At 41.6% G+C, this 24,396-nt stretch overlaps 1 protein-coding gene across 2 annotated transcripts in view; it reads right to left on the bottom strand.

The window, feature by feature from the left end:
- Nucleotides 1-569: 569 nt before the first annotated feature.
- mtap (methylthioadenosine phosphorylase) overlaps nt 570-24,396 on the bottom strand; it is a 204,727-nt gene continuing 180,900 nt past the window's right edge. For both annotated transcript variants that reach the window (XM_043718939.2, XM_043718941.2), the window contains exons 7-8: nt 5,079-5,201; nt 570-795 (exon numbers count right to left, since the gene is read on the bottom strand). In XM_043718939.2, coding sequence (XP_043574874.1) covers nt 757-795; nt 5,079-5,201 — 162 coding nt within the window. In that variant the 3' untranslated portion in view covers nt 570-756. The remainder of the gene's footprint in view (nt 796-5,078; nt 5,202-24,396) is intronic.

A 24,396-nucleotide genomic window follows, 5' to 3' on the forward strand; every position in this document is an offset into this window, starting at 1 on the left:
GCAGAAGGGATGACAGCAGAAGCACAGCGAATGGAATGCACAAGGGTCAGGGCCTGGCAACTATTTCTACAATGAAGGTCTACACTGGAGGCACCAACCATGTCTTTAACTTGTATCCCTTGTCACTTCTAGAGCTTCCAGAGGGAGGAAGTCTGTCTGAACAGTTAAGGCACCAGAGACTGCCTCTCTATGAAGGAGTCATGACAGCTACAAGTGGTCAGAAGCCTAACGTAGTGCTTGTTTAGCTTCTTCCAAATTTGTTGGCCTTCTGCCCCATGTTCGTGGCCAAGATTATTTGACAAACGTCTTATTGATGGACAATCAATTTTCAGGCACAAATTAGCTTTCAGTTAGACAATACTTGCTTTCACTGATCTGATGTGATATTTTTAAAAGTTGTCAGTGATCTTCATCTGACCCCATATGTGAAAGACAGAGGTTGAGGTAACTTATTGGGAAAAGAATTTATTGAAACCAGTGATCTGAATTATTGGACCCTGTGGTGGATGACATGAACAGATGATAGAAAACTTCTGTAGAAAACAATTTAAAAAAGGAATACACTGGGCATGCGGGTAGCAGACAAAAATTGATGTAAGTCGGTTTAAAAGTTGAACCAACAATTCTTGAATTTTTATTGATGTTGTATGTACACTGACAGTAACACACTGGGAACAGACAACAAATGCAATCACTGTCATCAGCTGGAACACAAATTGTCTTCACGAGTTGAAACATCTTCAAATCTCTTAAGTTTCAATGCTTTGGTAACATAACTGAACCTTCCTGACTGATCTGAAAATCAAAGATAAGCATCTTTAAAACATGTTCCTTTGAGTTGACTTAGAATAAGATTACGCTTTGCAGTAACAATAAACATAATTGAGGGCGGCACGGTGGCACAGTGGTTAGCACTGCTGCCTCACAGCGCCTGTAGACCCGGGTTCAATTCCCGACTCAGGCGACTGACTGTGTGGAGTTTGCACATTCTCCCCGTGTCTGCGTGGGTTTCCTCCGGGTGCTCCGGTTTCCTCCCACAGTCCAAAGATGTGCGGGTCAGGTGAATTGGCCATGCTAAATTGCCCGTAGTGTTAGGTTAAAGGGGTAGATGTAGGGGTATGGGTGGGTTGCGCTTCGGCGGGTCGGTGTGGACTTGTTGGGCCGAAGGGCCTGTTTCCACACTGTAAGTAATCTAATAATTGAAATTTTAGCTAGGGCAGGAAATTAAGATATCAGACTGAAAGCAGCAATGTGTAATTTTCATGAACAGCAAATGTGTAATGTATGACTAACCTGATGTTGAAAACTTTCATCTCTAACATCTCACCCATACTTTATATCCTGAGGAAGGACAGCCATCTTAACACTGCTGCTAATTGCTACCCTGGGTTATTGTCTGGGGAATATTATATCATTGTTTCTAGCCTTCTTATTTGAGCAACGAAGGCAGTGGGGTAATTTTAACAATGGAAGCCGAAGTCAGTATTTTCCAATGTGAATTAGTTATCATGGAAGTGGCAGGAATTTACATCTTCATATTTTAAGTCTCTCAGTTGTTCAGGGAGTAAGAACAGCTTGTGAGGTTCTTTCTAATGTATATCTATCAGCTTCCCCATGATATAATCAGAATCAAACAGGAAGGTCTTTTCATGAGGAGACCTGGTGGGAAAGAACAACGGGGTTGTCATCAAAGGCAAGTCAGAGATAGAGTGGATCTGGACAGGAAGAGGTTCAAAACTTTAAGCTTTTAAATATATATTTAATTCTTTGCTTTGAAATATAAATACAGTCTAAATAAATGAAAATAAAATTGAAGGAATTTCAGTTAGTGAGTGGTTAGGGAATGGTGTGCACTGCCTGGAAATGTGGCGATGCAAGTTCAATTGAAGCAATCAAGACAGCACCAGATGGTTGTTTGGATAGAAATTGTGTGCACTGATGTGGGGGAAGGGTAACAGATTGGCACCAGGGAATAGAACTGGAGCAGGTATAATAGACAGAATGGTCTCTTTCTGAGTCATATTAACTCTGCGATTGTGTATAAGTGGAAAGCGAAGCAAAAAGAAAAACAGGTCACTACTGCGGTCTGTGCAAACGTGGCTAGCAATGAAAAGCTACTGTTTCTTAGGAAAGTCTAAGCCATGTTGCTTTGCAAATGTTAAGACAATAGCCACACAGAAAATGAGGGCAAAAAGCTGCTTGGATAATCTCTAGCGTTGTTAAGGCACAGATCAAGAAAGTGGACAAAATGTATCTGCAGGAGAAAGGGACAATCAAAGGCAACTGTCCCATACACCCTAACATTGCTGGTCTTTAAGTTCGGCTTGACTGGAGGGTCTGTTTCCATGCTGTAAGAGTCTATGACTAGGACTATAAGCTGACACATTTGCTCCCCAATATCATGGCCAAGTTCAAGTCAATGGATTGGGGGGAAATTAGGATCATAAAAAACAACTACTGATGGCAGCTGATCTCTCATGTTACTGAGACTGTCCATAAGAAGGAGTATAAACCAAATGTTCCAGACAGCTTTGTGCATGAGGCAGCAAGTGGGAATGATGGCAATGGGAAGTCCACCATGGCAGTTTCAAATAAGTTGTTTCTGCACAAGTTGAGCATGAGGAGGAGCAGGGTGAGGCCAACCCACCCAATGTCGTCTCAGCTTTTTTTGGAAAACAGAAAAGAATTCAAGGTTACCTTTGCTTTGCAGATGATCCTGGAATAGTGGCAATTGAGAGTAGGACTAAACATAGGTCTGGCAATGAACAGGTAAGATGATCCGTAATATTTGTTCAAGTCTGCATCCATTGAACTTAAGGGACTAGAAATGGTTGAATGGGCAAAATGAAGGAGATTAATGTGTTTAATTGGGACTAGGGTTTACAAGGTGGAGATGAGGTTGTGTCTGAGAAGATTAATATCTGCAGCTTTTTGGTGAATAGAGTCAAAGGCTAGACAATTACTATTTTGATTGCATTTGTAAGCAAATTGGGAGGGCGACTTTTCCATAGATGGAAGTAGATTGAGGTGATCAAAGATAGCTGTATCTGTCATTGATGCATGAAGAAATGCTCTCTGATCCCCAAAGATTTTAAAACTTTTTAAAATATAAATTGGGTGCTAAAGTACTCTGCAATCTGTCTTTTGACTTCAGAGACTGAAGTTCAAATCCAACCTTTGTTTCTGACTGAATGAGGCCTGTGGAAAATTTGTTTTGGCAGACCCAATGGGTTTCAGTGCATGTGTTGATGGCACAGAATTTCCCATACTTTGAAATTAAATCCATAATCTAATTCAAAAAGGCAACAGAAATACTTTGTGTGGGAAATAGAAAAACTAATTGCTGCAGGACAAATTTGCCTAGACCATTCACCACCAGCAGTTACTGAAGGTTTAACCCTCCAAAAAATTCTATTAAAATGTGTAGATTTGCACAAGTAACTCCTGGTGATCAATGGATTAACTTTCTGTTACCTTTGTTGGATGCATGCTTTATCACTCTGGTAAAGGCTAAGTGTCACACTTATGGAGAAGAAACTTATTCACCTAATTCCACTTCTAAATTACCTGTGCAGCATGCATACCATTCCTCACATGATTGAAGACCTTCACGCAGGTAGAGATTGTGTGCTGACTACCCTGCTGAGTTGATGCAAATTTGCCTAGTTCTATTAGATCTGATGTGGAGGTGCCAATGTTGGAACTGGGGTGGGCAAGGTCAAAAGCTACACGACACCAGGTTATAGCCTAACAGGTTCATTTGAAATCACAAGCTTTCAGAGCGCTGCCCCTTCATTAGGTGAGGTCTCCTGAAGGAGCAACACTCTGAAAGCTTGAGAATTCACATAAGCTGCTGCTGTGTGCTTCTGACCTTGTTCTATTAGAAGCAGTGACACACTGCAGAAATACTTCAGTGGAGAAATATTCAAAACACAGGAGGAAAATTACATATAAAATTTCATCTTTCCTTTGATGGCAACTTGCGGGTTGGTAGTATTTCCATGTATCTGTCACACTTGCCCTTCAAGATGGAAATAATTGTGCGTTTGGAAGGTGCTGCCTTAGGATGAATTTCTGCAATCCATCTTTTAGATGTTGCTGCTGAATGTCGAACAGAGTGGATTTTTTGTGGATGTGGTGCAAATCAAACAGGATGCTTTGTCTTGGATGGTAAATGGTTAATATCTGAGAACATGTACAACATCTTACTGAGCAAAAACAATCAGGTGTTGCCTTCATTCCTTTCCAAGCGTAAGTTTTTGGACATCTCATTCTTCTTGGGCATAACCAAACACACCGATTTTAAATATTAACAAGTTTTGCAATTTGTTTGTAAAATATGTTACACGGAGCCATGTGGTTGCAACACATTGTAGAGAACAGATAAATTGATATTTTAGGCACTCTGTACTTTCCAAGCCTTTACTGATGGACTTCCCCTACATTGTATGTTTGTACACACAAGGGCACAGACTGCTCTATCAAAAGCATTTAATTTTTTTTTCCTGCTGGACAAAAGGAAATACGAGAAAGGAATTAGGGCATTTGTGCAAGTTCTAAAATGAGTAATTAATTTCAATCATCAGGAAAAGTCCCCAAGTTTGTACTTGGTTGCCTGTCTGTTGGTTTATAAAATTTTGCACACTGAAAATTTAGAATGAAAACAAAGAATGCTTTAAGGTAAGAAATGGGAGGGATATTCCAACTTTGGCTGTTTGCAAGGGAGTCTCATAAGTCAAAACTTATTGACATTCTGATAGGCAATTTTCTGACTATTTTAGAAGGGTGGTTGGAAAATAACTCTCCATACCTCTGAATTGCTGATAAAATTGGATTACAGCATAGACTCAAATCCACAATTTTGTGTTCTAGAGCAACAATGTTAATAACTTACACAATTTGCCAATTACAGTGAAGCAAATTTTCTGTATTGGCTCTGTTTTTTTATTCATACAAGGCCAAGATGGTGGTCACTTGCCTCCCAGCTGAGGATTTGATTTACATGCAGCCAGAATAACCAAAGACGAGGTGCTCGGGTGTCTGCACTGACACGATTATGTTGTATTTCCATAACTTACTCTCAAACATTTGACGGTGTCAGACCAATCCATGGATGCAATCTGTGGAATTGCAGTGAGCATAATACTTAAAGCTTTGTTTGCATTCTCCTTCATTATTTTGAGGACCTTTTCCACAGAGACCTGCAGGTTTAATGAGGTAAATATGTATCAGTTTTCTTAATAGGAAATACCTACACATTCATCTCCATATCAGTTCCTTTCCACGTTAAGAAAGAATAATTGAATTTTACAGTAAAAAGGCAGCCATTTGGCTGAATGTGTCTGTCCTGAATTAGAGTGGTGCTGGAGAAGCTCAACAGTTCAGGCAGCATCCGAGGAGCAGGAAAATCAATGTATTGGGCAAAAAGAGCCCTCCATTCCTGATGAAGGGCTTTTGCCTGAAACATCGATTTTCCTGCTCCTCGAATGCTGCCTCAACTGTCGTGCTTTTCCAGCACCACTCTAATCCAGAATCTGGTTTCCAGCATCTGCAGTCATTGCTTTTACCTGAGCGTGTCTGTCACTCCAACACTCTCCTAGGCAGCACCTATCAAATCCTAACAACTCTCAAAGTAAAGAAATTTTTCCTCATCTCATTCCTAACGTTCTTGCTGACAATCTTGAGATTGCGACCCCTTGTTACTGACATACCAACTAGTGGAAGAAGAATATCCTTCCTTACCCTGTCAAAGTCGTCTATAATTTTCAACACCTCAATAAGGTCACCCCTTAATCTATTCTGCTCAAAAGAGAGCAAGCCCTGTTCATCTAATCTTTCCTTGTATCTAAAATAAATTTATTCCTGGTATCATTCTAGTAAATCTCCTTCGCACCGTCTCCAAAGCTTTAACATCCTTCCTTAAATAAGGAGTCCAGGACTGAACACAATATTCCAAATGTGTTCTAACCAATGATTTGTAGAGGTACAGCATCACTTCCTTGCTTTTATACCCTATGCCTCTATTTATAAGCCAAAAGATCTGGAAACCTTCTTAACAAGTGTTTCAATTTCATGGCCAGAGAATTATGGACTTGAACCCGGAGGTCCCTCTCCTCCTGCACTTGCCTCAAATTTGTACCATTGAGCCAGTATTGTCTCTGTGTTTCCACTACCAAAATGCATTATGTCATATTTTTCTGCATTGAAATTTATCTGCCATGTTTTGAAAGACAAAATTGCAAACATTTTGTTGAAGTAGTTTAAGATTTCTACGTAAAATTCACAAACGAAATTGGTCCAAACCCATTGCCCTAACATTAATTCCTATGACCATACGTGATCCTTAATAATGCAAATCGACTGCGTATTGTAGGTTAGTGACTTTTCCATAATGATATCAACATCATAACACTTGACAGCACAGATTTATTGGGTTCATAACATTTCAGGATTCACCATATCCCAGGACAATGCTGATGCTCCAGCCATTAGTTCTTAGCTTAGTTGATGCAATAATCAGTGATAGCTAATCTTAAACATATAATTGCCAGCTGAGCTCCACACCTGGTACAATGTTGAGAATAGCTTAACTTTCTCAAATTGCTTTGTTAGTTTCTAGCCCAGAAGGGTGGCAGCTCAAATGGCACTTCTGAATTTGGACTCATAACACAGACAGATACTTTGATGCAATGATAACCTAGTCTTTCGCTAGCAGACAGACATGACTTTCAAGTGAGATATTAAAATAAAGTAGCCTGTTGCAGTAATCCAAGTAGAATCTGATAAATCCAATTCTCTCAGTCTGGGTGAATAGTCCTCTCCAAAACAATCCTACTTAACCACATTAAATGGTCAGATGGATTAGCTATTTGTAAGACTTTGCTGTCTGAAAATTATTGCCAATGTTTGCTTATTTAAACAACAATGCTTCAACACAATCCAAGATTAGGTGGATTAGCCATGCAAAATTGCTCATAGTGTCCAAGGATGTGTCGGCTAGATTGGTTAGCCATTGGAAATTCAGGGTTACAGGGATAGGGTAGGAGGGTGGGTCATTCTATAGGTCAGTGAGGACTCGATGGGCCAAATGGCCTACTTCCCCCACTGTAGGGATTCGATGAAAAGATAATTAGTTGGTTATGAAGGATCAAAATATAAGATTGAATAGCATCTGTAGCATAAAAACGGGTCCTATCAGTTCATGGGGGTATTTATACCCCACTTGAGCCTCTTTATACTTTTCCTCATCAAAAATCTATCATAATCAGCTGTTCCCTTCTCCCTCAAATGCTCAACTAGCTTCTCCCTAAATGCAACAGGACTGTTTCCTTCAATCACTGTATTGTGCTGAGTTCTATATTCTTACTACCTTCTGTTCCTCCCGAATTCCCTTGGCTTTCTTGATGACTGTTTATGTTGATGTAATGTTCTAGCAATGCTCTTTCCCACAAGAAGAAACCCTTTCGCTGTTTGAACTGGATCAAAATTGCATAATTCTAAGGACCTCTATGTGAATTCCCCCCCCACGTACCCTTCATTTTTCAAAAGGCATCCTAAGGTGCTACGTAAATGCCCAGTTTGTCTGACATTTAACTTTTTTTTGAAAGCTAAAAAAAACAAAATAAATTTGAATTAAAAGAGAATCTAATTCGGTAACATCAGCTACGCTTTTGACAAAAGGCCATGATGTGGAGGAGCCGGTGTTGAATTGGGGTGGACAAAGTTAAAAATCACAACACCAGGTTATAGTCCAACAGGTTTATTTGGAAGTACTAGCTTTCAGAGCACTGCCCCTTCGTCAGGTAGCTCCACAGCTACCAAATAAACCTGTTGGACTATAACCTGATGTTGTGTAATTATGAAGGATTATTTAATAGGTTTATTTGGTAGCTGTGGAGCTACCTGAAGGAACAGCTCTCTGAAAGCTAGTACTTCCAAATAAACCTGTTAGACTATAAATTGGTGTTGTGAGATTTTTAACTTTGATAAAAGCAGCTGGATTTGCCCTCCAGTGATGGAAACAGATGGTGGAAGTCAGGTAACTGTCATTTTGACATATTTTCTAATCAACCTGTTCGAAGATGTTACTATACACAGTGGAGTAGGTGGGACTTGAACCTAGGTTTCCTGGTTCATAAACAAGGGCTCCACTATTGCATCACAAGAGCATGTGATTGTCATTGTTACTGGGTGCCCCGGTTGCCTGCAGACAGGCTCACCAGCCATTTAAGGACTGGAGGTGTCAAAGCCTGTCAGGTTTGAAAGGAGCGGAGTGGGGGAGGTTTGAAAGGAGCGGAGTGGGGGAGGTTGAAATAGAGGTAAGTTAAGGGGAAAGAGTTCTTTAACATGGAGGCGCGACTGTTCCATTAAAATCCCAAAATGGATTTTGCAACCAGGCCAACTCTCTCAGTGCAGCTTCACCACTGGTGAACCCAACCAATCCGGGAATGCCTGCAGCCCTGCCTGGAGTACTGAGCTGCCCAGTCTGCTGCCAGGAGGATGGCCACAGATGCTTAAAATGGCCTCTGATACTTGCAGGAACCTGACTGAAAAAGCCCAGTCATAAAGTAAGCTACATTCATAGAAGAACTCTGATATTTCCAGGTTTTACTAGCTTCCTGTCCTCTCATATTTGATGTTAAAATTGGCGTCTTTTCTTTAGGTCCTTCCCAACCTTCTTTCTGACCTACATGGCTTATCTCCCTGCTCACTCCTGTAGTTTCCTCACATTGCCCAATGACTGTCATGTGTCATTTTCTCTCTGCTCACTGAGTGGTGGCAGAGACTACAATCACCACTCACCCCCTCCCCATATTTCATCCCCTTGGAAGTAGGAAATAATGGAGGGAACATGCTTGACTTAGACTTTTAAAAAAAAGGCTAGCCCAACCTTTGTTGCACGAATGTAACATTTCACTTAAGAAAAATGAAAAGGGGATGGATGTTTTTATTAATTATAAAAAATGGCTTGATGGCATCTGTGCTCTTTGGGGTGATGTGGTGGCTCAGCGGTTAGCACTGCTACTTCAGAGCACCAGGGACCCAGGTTGATTTCCATCCTTGGGTGGCTGTGTGGGATTTGCACATTTTCCCTCTATCTGCGTGGGCTTCCTCCAGGAGCACAGGTTACCTCCCACAGTCCAAAGATGTGTGGGTTAGGTGGATTGGCCATGTTAAATTGCCCATCATGCCCAGGGGTATGCAGGCTAGGTATGTTAGCCATGGGAAATGCAGGGTTATGGGGTAGGTCTGAGTGAGATGGTCTTTGGAGGGTCAGCATGAACTCGATGGACCAAATGGTCCCACCCTGTAGGGATTCAATGATTCTTTCCCCTATTAAATATAAAATACCATGCTACCAATGCTATTATTATTCTGAATTCTGTATCATGAATAAAAAGAAATCTAAGTATGCATAAATGCGCCAATGTGGTGAAATCTTGTGATGCTATGAGGAGAGGAGCATCTTTAATAAGAAGGCAAACCATACACCTTGCAACAGTGGAATGGAGGTTGCTGCTTAATTGGCAGCAGATTATGGGCGTGTTCCACTTCCTGAAAGCAAGCAGTGGGATCCTACTTTTAATATGAGAATTTAGTTGTATAGAATGTAAACATTACTGAAAGAAGACACAATGACAAAGCTATTCATGTGTTTTTTGGATTCAACATATAATGAACAGCTATCTACTGGTTGTAGATCCCAAAGCCCCAGGAGACCCTATCAAACCATATGCCTTATTGACCATTCACATGGGGCAGAGAGCCTATTGTGCTCAACCAGCTTGTGTTTGCAAGCTTCAGAACTATCTGCTTTTATCTAATTGGCTGGACACCAACAACTGCACACAGTGAACTCCACACTGCATCCTCCGGTCCCATCACTGGGACCCTTGACACGAGAATGATATTGTGCCCATTGTGAAGAACACATTCAAAATCAGCAGCGGATGTTAGTCAACTCTCCCTCTCTCTGGTAGTCCTCCAAAATGACATTTACTCTTGGCAAGAATCAGCCCATGGATTTTGTTTCACATGGGTGGCTGTGGTGCTACAGCTAGCACACAATTTTATTCTTATTATTGCAATGATGATAATGCAGCCGGGAATTTCACAGTATTCGGTAGAAAAGAAATTAGCCGTAGGTATCCAAAATAGCCGCAGACAAAAAACAAACTACAGATATTTTGAGGTAAAAACAATGACTGCAGATGCTGGAAACCAGATTCTGGATCAGTGGTGCTGGAAGAGCACAGCAATTCAGGCAGCATCCGAGGACAGGCAAGATCTTTTGAGTCAAGCCATTCAGATCTGTTATATTACATTGTCAGGAGCTGATGGGCCTTGAACCCAGGCCTTTGGGCACAGAGTTTGGTAGACTTGCACTGCACCCCACAAGAGCCCTCACAAATTTGTATCCGTCCCTGGTAGTAAAAACGTCACACTCGATTGAGAGTTGTAGCAATAAATGATCAATAGTTCATACAAATCGCATGTGTTGTCATGGTTTTTCACATGAGTGTTACAATACCTGGGGCTTGTTTCCATTTATACGTAATAGATATATACTGATAACAACAGCTGGTCCATCCAATCAAGCTTAATATCAGCAGACTAACAGCTTCTCACCAACTGTTCCCACCAACCTAAGAGAACCAATGAAGTCTCCCAGTAACTGATTACTGTCTTTCTATGAATGCTAAGTTCTGCATGTTATTGGTACCATTTCTGAGCACTCTCAAACTGTGTAAAATATTCATAGCAGTGTAAGACAGTAGGCAGAAGTACAGGCAACACATGTTAAAAAAAGTACACATGCTCATTTAATCAAGATGGAGATTAGCAATTAGAGGTTGGCTTTCTTTGTTGTTCTATGTTACTTTCTGGTATAATAGTTAGAGGTCATATATGAATCACTGAAACAAAACTGAGTTCATTTACGTACTAAAAAAAACAGCTTTTCTAAGCAAACATCCAGATGATTATTAACAGGATTGGGGGGGGTTTGAACTAGAGGAAGAGGCTGAATAGGCTGGGGCTAATTTCCCTACCGCGTCGGAGGCTGAGGGGTGACCTTTATAGAAGTTTATAAAATTATGAGGGGCATGAATAGGGTGAACAGCAAATGACTGTTCCCCAAGGTAGGGGAGTCCAAAACTGGACAGCATTCGTTTAAGGTGAGAGGCGAAAGACTTAAAAGGGACCTACGGGGCAATATTTTCACACAGAGGGTGATGCATGTATAGAAAGAGCTGCCAGAGGAGGTGGTGGAGGCTGGTACAATTACAACATTTAAAAGGCATCTCGATAGGTACATGTATGGGAAGGGTTTCGAAGGATATGGGCCAAATGCTGGCAAATGGGACTAGATTAATTTTGGATATCTGGTCTGCATGGACGAGTTGGGCCAAAGGATCTGTTTCCAAGCTGCACATCTCTATGATTCTGTGTCCACTTTCCTTTAAAACTTAATTTGACCTTTTGTTTTCCTGTCTGTTTGCCTTTTAACTTTTTCAGAAATAATTTCTGTGAAGGTAAAGAAATCAACTAACGATAGGAAAGATTGACATTGTTGGATTTTTTAGTTCAAATCTTCCCGAGAAGATAAAGCAATAATGATGTAAACTTTAAAAGACAACAGAGCTGGAAAATAGAAGAAAAGATGTTAAAAATCAAAATTAAGTTTATGCAAATAGTACAAGTATGCGAATGGATTGCTGGCATTATAAAACAAAAGATGCCTCCTTTACCTGAGCACTGCCAATAGGTAAGAAATGTGTGATGAATGAATTGGAAACTTAGCAAGTATTAAAGGAATGCTTCCACTACGCAGGGTATAGTATAATCATCCAGTCTTAGTGAGAAAGGATTGGGTCACACACCAGTACTTTAACCAAACATTAGGGCAGCAATGTGGGCAATGGGAGCTGAGATAACTGAAGGGAATTTGGTTACTGCGAAACAAATCAATAGAGACACAGTGACAGACATTTAAGGGGATATTCCAGAATACTCAGAATAAATATATTCCTATTCCAATTAAAAATTCAGAAGGGAGTGCACACCATCTGTGGTTAACTGAAGGGAAAGCATCAATTCAAGGAAAAAGCAAAGATGAACAGTAGGACAGATAATTGGTCAGAATAGAAAGAACAGGAAAGACTGCAAAGCTAATTCGGAGAAAGAAATTAGAACAGCATAGGAAACCACATCGTGATTCTGCATGTACTGAAAGAGGAAACAATAAGTAAAGTGAGTGTAAATCCTCTAGAATGAGTATGGGCATTAATGCATCAACACCCCCCTGTCGCTGCTCACAGACCAACTTTGAATTACCTAATCTGAATGGTGTGATCGCCTTCTGGTATAAACTATCCAGGTGACCGTCCCCCTGCCTTTCTGGTGCAACGTCTGCAGCTCAGGCTCAAGCTCAAGCTCAGCCTCCCGTTCAGGCTCCTACACAGACTCCAGCTCAGACTTCTGTTTAGGCTCCCTGTTCAGACTCCAGCTGTTTAAGAAGGGTGGTAGGACAAGCCAGGGAACTGTACCCATGAGCCTGACGTTGGCGGTGGACAAGTTGTTGGAGGGAATCCTGAGGGACTGGTTGTACATGTATTTGGAAAGGCAAGGACTGATTAGGGATAGTCAACATGGCTTTGTGCGTGGGAAATCATGTCTCACAAACTTGATTGAGTTTTTTGAAGAAGTAACAAAGAGGATTCATGAGGGCAGAGCAATAGATGTGATCTATATGGACTTCAGTAAGGCACTCGACAAGGTTCCCCATGGGAGACTGGTTAGCAAGGTTAGATCTCATGGAATACAGGGAGAACTCACCATTTGAATACAGAACATTGCTTGAAGGTAGAAGACAGAGGGTGGTGATGGAGGGTGGCTTTTCAGACTGGAGGCCTGTGACCAGTGGAGTGCCAGAAGGATTGGTGCTGGGTCCTCTAATTTTTGTCATTTAAATAAATGATTTGGCTGTGAGCACAAGAGGTATAGTTAGTAAGTTTGCAGATGACACCAAAATTGGAGATGTAGTGACAGCGAAGAAGGTTACTTCAAATTACAAGAGGTCCTTGATTAGATGGCTCAATGGGTTGAGAAGTGGCAGATGGAGTTTAATTTATTATAAATGTGAGGTGCTGCATTTTGGGAAAGCAAATCTTAGCAGGACTTATACACTTAATGGTAAGGTCCTAGGGAGTGTTGCTGAACAAAGAGACCTTGGAGTGCAGGTTCATAGCTCCTTGAAAGTGGAGTTGCAGGTGGATAGGATAGTGAAGAAGGCGTTTGGTATGTTTTCCTTTATTGGTCAAGAGTATTGAGTACAGGAGTTGGGAGGTCATGTTGCGGATGTACAGGACATTGGTTAGGCCACTTTTGGGAATATTGTGTACAATTCTGGTCTCTTTATCAGCAGGATGTTCTGAAACTTGTAAAGATTCAGAAAAGATTTACAAGGATGTTGCCAGGATTGGAGGATTTGAGTTATAGGGAGAGGTTGAATAGACTGGCGCTGTTTTCCGTGGAGCGTCAGAGGCTGAGGGGTGACCTTATAGAAGTTTATAAAATCATGAGGAGCGTGGATACGGTAAATAGACAAAGTCTCTTCCCTGGGGTGGGGGAGTTCAGAACTAGAGGGCATAGGTTTAGGGTGAGAGGGGAAACATATAAAAGAGACCAAAGGGCAACTTTTTTATGCAGAAGGTGGTACGTGTATGGAATGAGCTGCCAGAGGATGTGGTGGAGGCTGGTACAATTACAACATTTAAAAGGCATCTGGATGGGTATATGAATAGGAAGGGTTTGGAGGGATATGGGCCCGAATGCTGGAAGTGGGACTAGATTGGGTTGGGATATCTGGTCGGCATGGACGGGTTGGACCGAAGGGTCTGTTTCCATGCTGTACATCTCTTATGACTCCCGTTCAGACTCCAGCTCCACAATTCAGATCTCCCGACATAGAGTAGACCACACCGGGTTCAACGGATGCAGTGGATGACATTGGTAGAGGTACAGGTGAAGTGGAATGATCCCTTGGGGCCTTGGACAGAAGTGACAGGAGTGGTGTGGGCGCAGATTTTGCACTTCCTGCTGTGGCAGGGAAAGTTGCCAGGAGTGGGGTGTGGCCTGGTGGGGGTGTGGACAAGAAGAGGGAATCGGGGTGGAAATGATCTTTTTGGAACGCTGATAGGGGTGGGGAGGGAAATATATCTCTGGTGTAGGATCTGTTTGGAGGTTACAGAAGTGGAGGAGGAAGAAGTGTTGTATGCAGGGGTTGGTGGGGTGGAAGGTGAGGGTCAGGGAATTCTGTCCTTGTTGCGTTGGGAGGGGTGAAGTTCAAGGGCGGTGGTGCATGAAGTGGAGGGCATCGTCAACCACATGTGAAGGGAAATTGCAATCGTGGAAGAACGAGGTTACCTGGGACTGAGGTGGAATTGGTCATCCTGGGAAAAGATGTGGCAGAGGCTTTGGAATGGGGAATAAGGGATGGCATTTTTACAGGAGGTAGGGTGGGAGGTGGTGTAGCCTAGGTAGCTGTGGGAGTCGGTGGGCTTGTAGTATATGTCTGAGGTTAGTCGGTCATCAGAGATGATGCTGGAGAGGTCCAGGAAAAAGGAGTCTACAACCACATAGTATCAACATTGAACTCACCAGTTTCCAGATCTTCCCACCCCATCTCATATCCAACCCTCTGACTCAGCACCATCCTCTTGACCTAACCAACCTGTCCATCTTCCTTCCCACCTATTCGTTCCACACTTCCCACCGACCTATCACAATCACCTGCTACCTTTACCCACCTGTCACCATCCCACCTACCTTTCCCCTCAGCCCTACTCTACTCCCTATTTTTTATCTCTCAGCCCCTTTTCCCCACCCTACGTTCCTGATGAAGGGTCATGCCTGAAACGTCAACTCTCCTGCTCCTCGGATGCTGCCTGAGCTGCTGTGCCTTTTCCAGTTCCACACTTTATCGACACTGACTCTCCAGCATCTGCAGTCCTCACTATCTCCTGCCAGCTGGGAGATGGAACAGGGTATTCAGCATTTCCTCCCCTCCTACTTGCTGATGCCTGGTCCCTTGATCAAGCAAAGTGCATGACAATGAAGAAACTTCCAACCTCCTCTCGGATCACCCATGTTGAGACCCTGTCACTATTTGAGTGAAGATTCATTGCCTACTTAAGGGCCTAAATTGGCAGTGGGGTGGGAAGGCTGTTGACAAGTTTTCCTGCCCCAGACTTAATCTTATTTATTGTTGTCACATGTACCTAAGTAAGTGAAAAGTTCTATTTTGCGTGCAGTACAGGCAGGTCAGAACATACTAGAACATCCAGATCATTGGGTGTTTAGACAGAGCAAGGAATACAGAGTTATGACTGCAGAGGAGGTGTACAAAAGCAAGACTGACATTAGATTTGAAATTTAAGAGGTGCATTTAGCAGTCTAATAACAGCAGGGACAAAGCTGTTCTTGAATCTGTTAGTACGAGTGCTTAAGCTTTTGTATCTTCTGCTCGATGGAAGAGGTTGGAAGAGATTATAACTGGGGTGGGAGGGGTCTTTGATGATGTTGGCTACCTTTCCATAGCAACAAGTAGTGTAAATGGAGACCATGGATGGAAGTTGGTTTCTGTGAGGGACTGGGCTGTGTTCATAACTTTGTGGTTTCTTGTGGTCCTGGGCACAGCAGTTGCTGTACTAAGCTGTGATGCATCTGGATAGAGTGCTTTCTATGGTGCATCTGTAAAAGTTGGTGATTGGAGTAGAGACAAGGAGCAACGGGGTCCCCAAATGGTATTGCATCCCAAACAAGATACGATTCCCCCCAACTTCCAAACATGCCTCTTGGGAGGATATTAAATGTTACCCTACATCACTTATTGTTTTGGTTGACAGTTTGGAACGCAAAATGTGATGAATGAATAACATTGATATCAAAAATAGCTACTAATTGGAGGTGTGTCATGACATTAATACATAGACATGCCGAAAATAGGCTCCTGAATTCTAACAAATCTTTTCTACAGCTTGGATCATACAGTTGAAGCAAAGGCTTTGTGCTGGGCCAAAATCGTACAGGGAGGTAAACAATTTAAATTTTCAATAATTTGCCCTGAGTTATAAACATCTGCAAGATTATAGGTTTGAATCCATGGCTGTACAGAGTTAGCTACTATTAGCTAAAGTTGCAGCTTAATTTAGCAATGCAATCAAAAATTAATCTGCTGTTCTTGATTATCACTCACTAATGCATTCTAGAAATTCCATATATAGCATTTGGCTCATCTATGATTCATCCAGTGTTTTTATTCACTTGTGGGATGTGGGCATCGCTGGCTGGCCAGCATTTATTGCCCATCTCTAACTGCCCCGAGAAGATAGGGGTGAGCTGCCTTCTTGAACCGCTGCAACCTACCTGCTGTGGGTTGACCCACAACTCCATTAGGGAGGGAATTCCAGGATTTTGACCCAGCGACAGTGAAGAAACGGCGATATATTTCCAAGTCAGGATTGTGAGTGGCTTGGAGGGGAACTTGAAGGTGGAGGTGTATCTGCTGCCCTTGTCCTTCTAGATGGAAGTGACCATGGGTTTGGAAGGTGCTGCCTGAGGATCTTTGGTGAATTTCTGTAGTGCATCTTATAGATGGTATACACTGCTGCTACTGAGCTTCGGTGGGGGAGGGAGTGGGTGCTTGTGATGTAGTGCCCATCAAGCGAGTTGCTTTGTCCTGGATGATGTCGAGCCTCTTGTGTGTTGTTGGAACTGCACTCATTCAGGCAAGTGAGGAGTATTCCATCACACTCCTGACTTGTGCCTTGTTGATCATGGACAGGCTTTTGGGAGTCAGGAGGTGAGTTACTCACCACAGTACTCCTAGCCTCTGGCCTGCTCTTGTTGCCACGGTGTTTATGTGGCAGGTCCACTTGTGCCTCTGGTCAATGGTAACCCCAAGATGTTGACAGTGGTGGATTCAGTGATGGTGACACCATTGAATGCCATGGGACTGTGGTTAGATTGTCTTTTATTGGTGATTGTCATTGCCTGGCATTTGTGTGGCGCAAATGTTACTTGCCACTTGTCAGTCCAAGCCTGGACATTGTCCAAATCTTGTTGCATTTGAACATGGACTGCTTCAGTATCTGAGTCATCATGAATAGTGCTGAACATTGGACAAATGTTTGGCGAATATTCCCACTTTTGGTCTTGTGGTGAAGGGAGTGTCATTGATGAAACAGATGGGCCTAGGTCACTACTGTGAGCAACTCCTGAGGAGATGTCTTGGAGCTGAGATGACTGACCTTCAACAAGCAAGACTATCTTCCTATGTGTCATGTATGACTCCAACCAGCAGCGAGTTTGAACCCTGATACCCATTGATTCCAGTTTTGCTAGGCCTCCTTGAGGCCATACTCAGTTAAATGCAGTCTTGATGTCAAGGGCTGTCACTCTCACCTCACCTCTGGAATTCAGTTCTTTTGTCCATGTTTGAGCTGTAATGAGGTCAAGAGCTCAGTGGCCCTGGCAGAACTCAAACTGGGCATCACCGAGTAGGTTATTGCTGAGCAGGTGCTGTGCTGCTTGATAGCACTATTGATGACACCTTCCATCACTTTACTGATGATCAAGGAGGACTGATGGGGTGGTATTTAGCTGGATTGGATTTGTCCTGCTTTCTGTCTACAGGATAGAGTTGGACAATTTTCCACGTTGTCAGGTAAGTATCTGTGTTGTAACTCTGCTAGAAGAGCTTGGCTAGGGGAGCGGCAAGTTCTGGAGCACAAGTCTTCAGTACTATTGTCAGAATGTTGTCAGGGCCCATAACCTTTGTAGTATCCAGTGTCCCCAACCATTTCTTGATTTCATGTGGAGTGAATCGAACTGACTGAAGACTGGTGTCTGTAATGTCGGGGACCACTGGAGGAGGCCAAGATGGATCATCCACTCAGCACTTCTGGCTGAAGATTACTGTGAATGCTTCAGCCTTATCTTTGGCAATGATGTTCTGGTCTCTTCCATCTCTGCCGATGGGGATATTTGTGCAGCCTTCTCCTCCAGCGAGTTAAATACCTTTCTAACACTCACTATTTAGGGGTCATTTGAAGAGTGGTTGAGGACACTGGGTCTGTACTTGATGGAGTTTAGAAGGATGAAACTCATTGAAACTTACAGAAAACTGAGAGGCCTAGATAGAGTGGACATGGAGAAGGGATTTCCACTAATAGATAGGTTAGCAGCCAAGGACACAGCCTCAGAGTGAAGGGATAACTCTTTCGAACTGAAATGAGGAGGGATTTCTTCAGCCAGAGAGTGGTGAATCTCTGCAACTCATTGCTGCAAAAGGCTGTGGAGGCCAAGTCATTGAATGTGCTTAAGACAGAGATAGATAGATTCTTGATTAGCAAGGGGATCAAAGATTATGTGGAGAACGTGGGGAAATGGGGTTGAGAAACATACCAGCCATGATTGAATGGTGGAGCAGAACTGATTTGCTGCATGATCTAATTATGTTCCTATATCTTATGGCCTAACAGTCATCAATGAAAAATAGGCATGAAGTAGTAGGAGAGAGCTGGAGATATTGTAGGCCTTCATGGGAACAGGGGAGAGGAAAAGGAGAAAAATGAGAAATTTGGAGAATTGAAACAGTAGCACTTTCTAGAAATAAGATTTAACAATGCATCATTAATTTTATTGCTTGGTGTCACCATGTTGAATTGGAACATAGCCCATTATGGGCTATCACATAGATTTGCTGCTCCAAATTCAATTGAACAAACCAGTCTAGAACCTATTTCATTTTAATTGCAGAAATTTCTGGGAAAAATAATTTAACAAGGATACAGATGTCAAGCATTTCCTTTTTCCTTTAATTTAATAGAGGCTAGTATCTTGTTTCAGCAAACTGTGTTTATAGAAATGAACCTCGACACAGCTGTCTGGTTCTTCTGCTGTCAGGCCTTTCATTGTGTCCCAAGTTCAATGTGGGTGGCGTTTCCCTATTGCCTTCTGGGCCACGTGATGGTGTTCCACAGTAAATGCATTGGTATTTAGAGGTCAGAACCTTGATCACAGCTGAGAATACCAACAACCAATCTAAAACAGTGGATGGAAATTTCAGACAAGGTTCTATATTGAAAGAGAAAACTTTAGGTCAATTCTGGTGATTTGGATAAAGATAAGCAGTATCTTATCTCTTACCAGGAAAAGTAAAATTAGGTCTTATCAGGGTAAAATGGTAAAAGTTTAAAATTGAAGGCGCTGTATCTAAATGCATTACATACTGGTAGCAAGCTAGAAAAATTAGTGGCAATACAGAGATAAATGGGTATAATCTAATCACCACTGCAAAACCATGGTTGTACATAAACCAAATTGGGACTTCAATATTAAAGAATCCTTGACATTTGAAAAAGAAATGGTGAATTGAGGACAGGGGAAGGGAATTGGAAAGTAGCCCTGAGGTGGAGGATTAATATTAGCTCGAAATGTAATCAGTATTGCTGGAGATAACAGGGACAAAAATGAATCATTTATAGGTTTTAATTACTGTTGGAAATTACTGTTGTCAAAAAAAAAAGGAACTTGTAATAAAGGTAATGCAATCATTGTGGATTATCTTAAGCTTTGTCTAGACTGCACAACCAAATTCTGAAAAATAGTTTTGGGGACAACTTTGCAGAATCGGTTCGAGTCAGATTTCTATATTCAAAAAAATGCTGTGGAACCAATCAATAAAGATGCTATTTCGGATCGTGACCTCTGCAAAAGATTGTGTGTTCAGAATTATCCGCTGAAACTGAAGATAACATGATAGCGCTTTGCATTGAGTTTGAAAGTGGTATGCTTAGGCAGTAGATAGATAATTAAAGTTAAATAAAGACAATTACTTAGATATAACAGGTGGACCAGAAAAGGAAGAGTGAGAAATCAGGCTAAAAGGTGTGAACATGTTGTGAATATTTAATAAACTGTTTTATCATTTTCATCGAATGTACATTCCATTGAGAAATGAGAACTCCACTGAAAACTCCACCTAAGGCTGAATAAAGAGTTTTGCGATAACATGAGATCTAAAGAAAAGGTTTGTAATACTGCAAAGAAATGTAGTAAATTTAAGGACTAGGACCTGCAAAAGAAGATCAAAAATTTGATGAAGGCAAAGTAAATATAAGAAGAAATATAAAAGCAGATTGTAAGAGCTTCCATAAGTATTTTTTAAAAAATAGACAAAGTAACCAAAAAGTTCCCAATGACTAAAAACTTATTATGGAAGATAAGGAAATGGCTGATGCATGGAACAAACACATTACTGTATATCTGTCTTCAAAGCAGAAGACGCAAAACACAAACCAGACAATGGGACAACGAGAGCGAGCAACTTTGTTATTAACATTAGCCAAATAGAAACAGGAAACTTTAGAAGAACTAAAAGTTTACAATACTCCAGGCTTGGGTTTCTCAAAGAGGTCGCTTCAGAGATAGTGGATTCACAGTTTGTGATCTTTTAAAATTCTACAGATTCGAGATCTGATCTGATTGATTTGTAGGTAGCAATATAACCTCAAGAAAGAGGAGAGAAAATTTGCCTTTATGTTTGAAGTGTGTAACTCATAAAATAGAAGAAACAGTGGATATAGTATCTTTAATATTCAGATTTTCCAAAGATATTTGATAAGGTTCGACACAAAAAGACTGTTACTGAAGATAAAGGGTCCACAGGATTGAGCGTATTATATTAGAAAAGATCGTGAAAGCATAAAAACAGAAAGTTACAGGAAATGAATCATTAAGGTACCAGACGATTTCTAACATGCAGCTGTCAAGACCAGCCACATATAGTCTATATTTATGATTTAGATGAAAAAAACCCTGTAATGAATTCAGGTTTTCTGATTATACATAGGTAAGTGCAAAAGTGAGCTTGAGACAGAAGAGTCGGAGTAGACCGGGTCTGATATTTGGAAGAATGAGGTGTGACCTCACTAAAACACAGGAACTTGACAAGTAAGCGCACAGAGGTGGTTTCCCGAATGGACAGTTAGAATGGAGGTGGCACAATCCCAAGATAAGGAAATGAGTTAAGGAGACATTTCGTCATGCAAAAGATTGTGAACCTTTGGAAATCTCAATCCTGAAAAAAAAGCTACTGAATATATTCAAGGCCAATAGTGAATCTGAGAAGAGATCAAGAAATAGAAAGATTGTATCTGAAAGAGTGCTTGTATTTGAAGGTCATCCATATTCTTGGGACAGTCAACTGGTGAAATGATATCGCTATTTTATATAAATCCAATATGCAAAACTATTGATAAAATAGTAGTCATAAGTATTTATATTAGAAGTGGGAAGTGGACTGTTAGTAAATTAGTTGCTGATTTTTCACTGCACCCAATGTTTGGTCCAGTGGTGTCCATAGAACAATAATTGAAAGCATTTTTTGAAGACTCATTCGCTAGTGTCCTTTGTCATTTTTATCTGGATGGCAATGAAAAATCTTCATAATATTTTCCATGTAAATGGGGAAAGAAAAAGATACATTGAAAGATCAGTCAGTGATTAACTATGGGCCAAAACCATTGTATGCTGCCGCCAAGGACCAGTTTCACCCACTTATTTTGAAAGGTTATCTGGATATTTTACAATTGAGTGTTATCTACATCCGAATACCTCAACCAGTTATAGAGACTGAAAGTTGAGTGGATTCCTTTATAGGAATCTGCTTTAACACAGTTGCCTTTCCCAGGTGATCCTGTATGGAGTTAGGCTTAGGAAGCAGACTTAAGAACATCTTCCTTATGAAGCCTTCTTCCAGAGTTCTGATATCGATGTTCTGACATACAGAACAAAAACAAAGGCTACCTGGTTTGAAAGGCAAATGAGAGTACGTTAATGGCTTAACTATGGAAACAGCCTCAACTTTGATCAGTTTAACCAACCTCTTCGGTCATGTAATGACACACCCCCTGGGGAAGGTGGGATAGGAATCTGGGTCTTCTGGTCCAGATGCTATGGACACTGCTATTGCACCACTCTTTAGCTCAGGTTAGAGGGTGAATCACATCAATAATGAATCAGGATGGTGATAAAATCAGACAATGACACAACAAGGAAGGAAGGCATTCAGACCATGATATCTCAGCCATCTTTGTGAACGACCTTGCAAATTAGTCACACTCCCTGCTTCTTCCTAATATTTCTTTATTATTTTCTCTAAAAAGTATGCATGGAAGTCCCTTTTGAATTTTATTATTGATTCTGTTTCCACCAGCCCATCATGTTGCAAACTGGAAAGATTCATTCAATAACAAAAACACTTTCCTCATGTTCAGAGATTCTTTTGTCAATAACCTTACATTACTACCCTTCAGTTATCAACCCATCAGCCAACAGAGAGAGTTTCTTTTTATTTACTCTATTTGAACATTTCATGATATTAATCTGTTCCATTAAACTTTCTCCTAGTCTGGGGTGGCACGGTGGCTCAATGTTTAGCACTGCTGTCTCACAACGCCAGAGACCCGGGTTTGATTCCAGCCTCGTGCGACTGTCTGTGTCTCATGCTCCCAGTGTCTGTATGGGTTTCTTCCAGGTGCTCCTGTTTCCTCCCACAATCCAAAGATGTGCAGGTTAGGTGAATTGGCCACACTAAATTGCCCATAGTGTTCAGGGATGTGTAGGTTAGGTGCACTAGTCAGGGTTAAATGTAATAGGGCGGGGGAATGGGTTTGGGTGGGTTACTCTTTGGAGGGTCAGTCTGGACTAGATGGGCTGAAGGGCCTGTTTCAACACTGTAGGGATTCTGCGCTTTAAATTGTTTTCCCAATCGATCCATATAATTGTTATTTCTGATCCTTGGAAATGTTCTGGTAAATTACATCCATACATTCTCCAAAATTTTCAAGTCCTACCGAAAGTTTGATTTATCAAATGGGTACAATACTTCTGTGGGGGCTGAATTAGTGCATTAGTCTGCAATTGGTATAATGTACCAGTCTTTTGCTCTTTACAGTTATATTTGAAGCTGAGAATTGCAGATGCTTTAACAACTGTTCTGTTAACCTGTCATGCCACATTCAAAGATTTGGACACTTAAACCTTCAGGTTTCTCTCTCTTCTTGGAAATACTTTCAATATTGTTCAGCATTTTTTGCTTCTTCTCATTCTCTCTATGTAAATACATACCTCACACTAAGGAATCGCCTAGTGGTATTAGCGCTAGACTATTAATCCAGAAACTCAGCTAATATTGTGGGGGCCAAACAAATTCCATGATGGCAGATGGTGAAATATGAATTAAAAAAAAACATCTGAAATTACGAATCTACCAATCACGAGAAACAATTGTCGATTGTTGAAAAAAAAACCCATCTGATCCACTAATGTCCTTCCTCAGGAAAGGAAATCTGCTATCCTTACCTGGTCTGGCCTCCATATGTGACTCCAGACCCACAGCAATGTGGTCGTCTCTGAACTGCTCTCTGAAATGGCCTAGCAAGTCACTAAGTCACTATAAAGTCTCAAAGAAATCAAACCGGACCACCTGGCATCGACCTAGGCACCGGAAAAGATAATGGCAGAAACAGCCCTGTTGATACTGTAAAAGTCTCCTTATTCACAGCTGGGGGCTAGTGCCAACATAGTTGTCCCATAGACTCATCAAGGAACAGCTTATAGTCATACTCACAGAATAATACCTTAATGTCCCAGACACCACTGTCACCATCCCTGGACATGTCCTGTCCCACAGCAGGACATACCCAGCAGAGGTGGTGGCCCAGTGATATACACAGTCAGGAAGGAGTTGCCCTGGGTGTCCTCAACATTGACTCCAGATCCCATGAAGTCTCATGGTTTCAGGTTAAAAAAGGGTAAGGAAACATCCTACTGATAACCACATACTATCCTCCCTCAGTACTCCTCCATGTTGAACAACACTTGGAGGATACACTGAGGGTGGAAAGTGCAAGAAGTGTACTCTGGGTGGGGGATTTCAATGTCCATCATCAAGTGTGGCTCAGCACAGTACTACTGATCACACTGGCTGGGTCCTAAAGGACATAACTGATAGAATGGGTCTGCTGGTGAAGGAACCAACATTAGGGAAAAACATACTTGACCTCATCCTTAGCAATCTGCCAGTTACAGGTGCATCTGTCCATGATAGTATCGATGAGAGTGACCGCTGCACAGTCCTAGTGGAGACAAACCCCTACCATCACATTGAGATTACGTTCCATCGTGTTGTGTGGCACGATCACCGTGCTAAATAGGACAGACTTCAAACAGGTCTAGCAACTCAGGTCTGGGTATCCATGAGGTGCTGTGGGCCAACAGCAGCATAATTGTACTCCAACACAATCTGCAACCTCATAGCCTGACAAA

This window comes from Chiloscyllium plagiosum, unplaced genomic scaffold, assembly GCF_037043375.1.
Source record: "Chiloscyllium plagiosum isolate Xiang-an unplaced genomic scaffold, Cpla_swu_hap1 HiC_scaffold_2, whole genome shotgun sequence".
NCBI lineage: Eukaryota > Metazoa > Chordata > Chondrichthyes > Orectolobiformes > Hemiscylliidae > Chiloscyllium > Chiloscyllium plagiosum.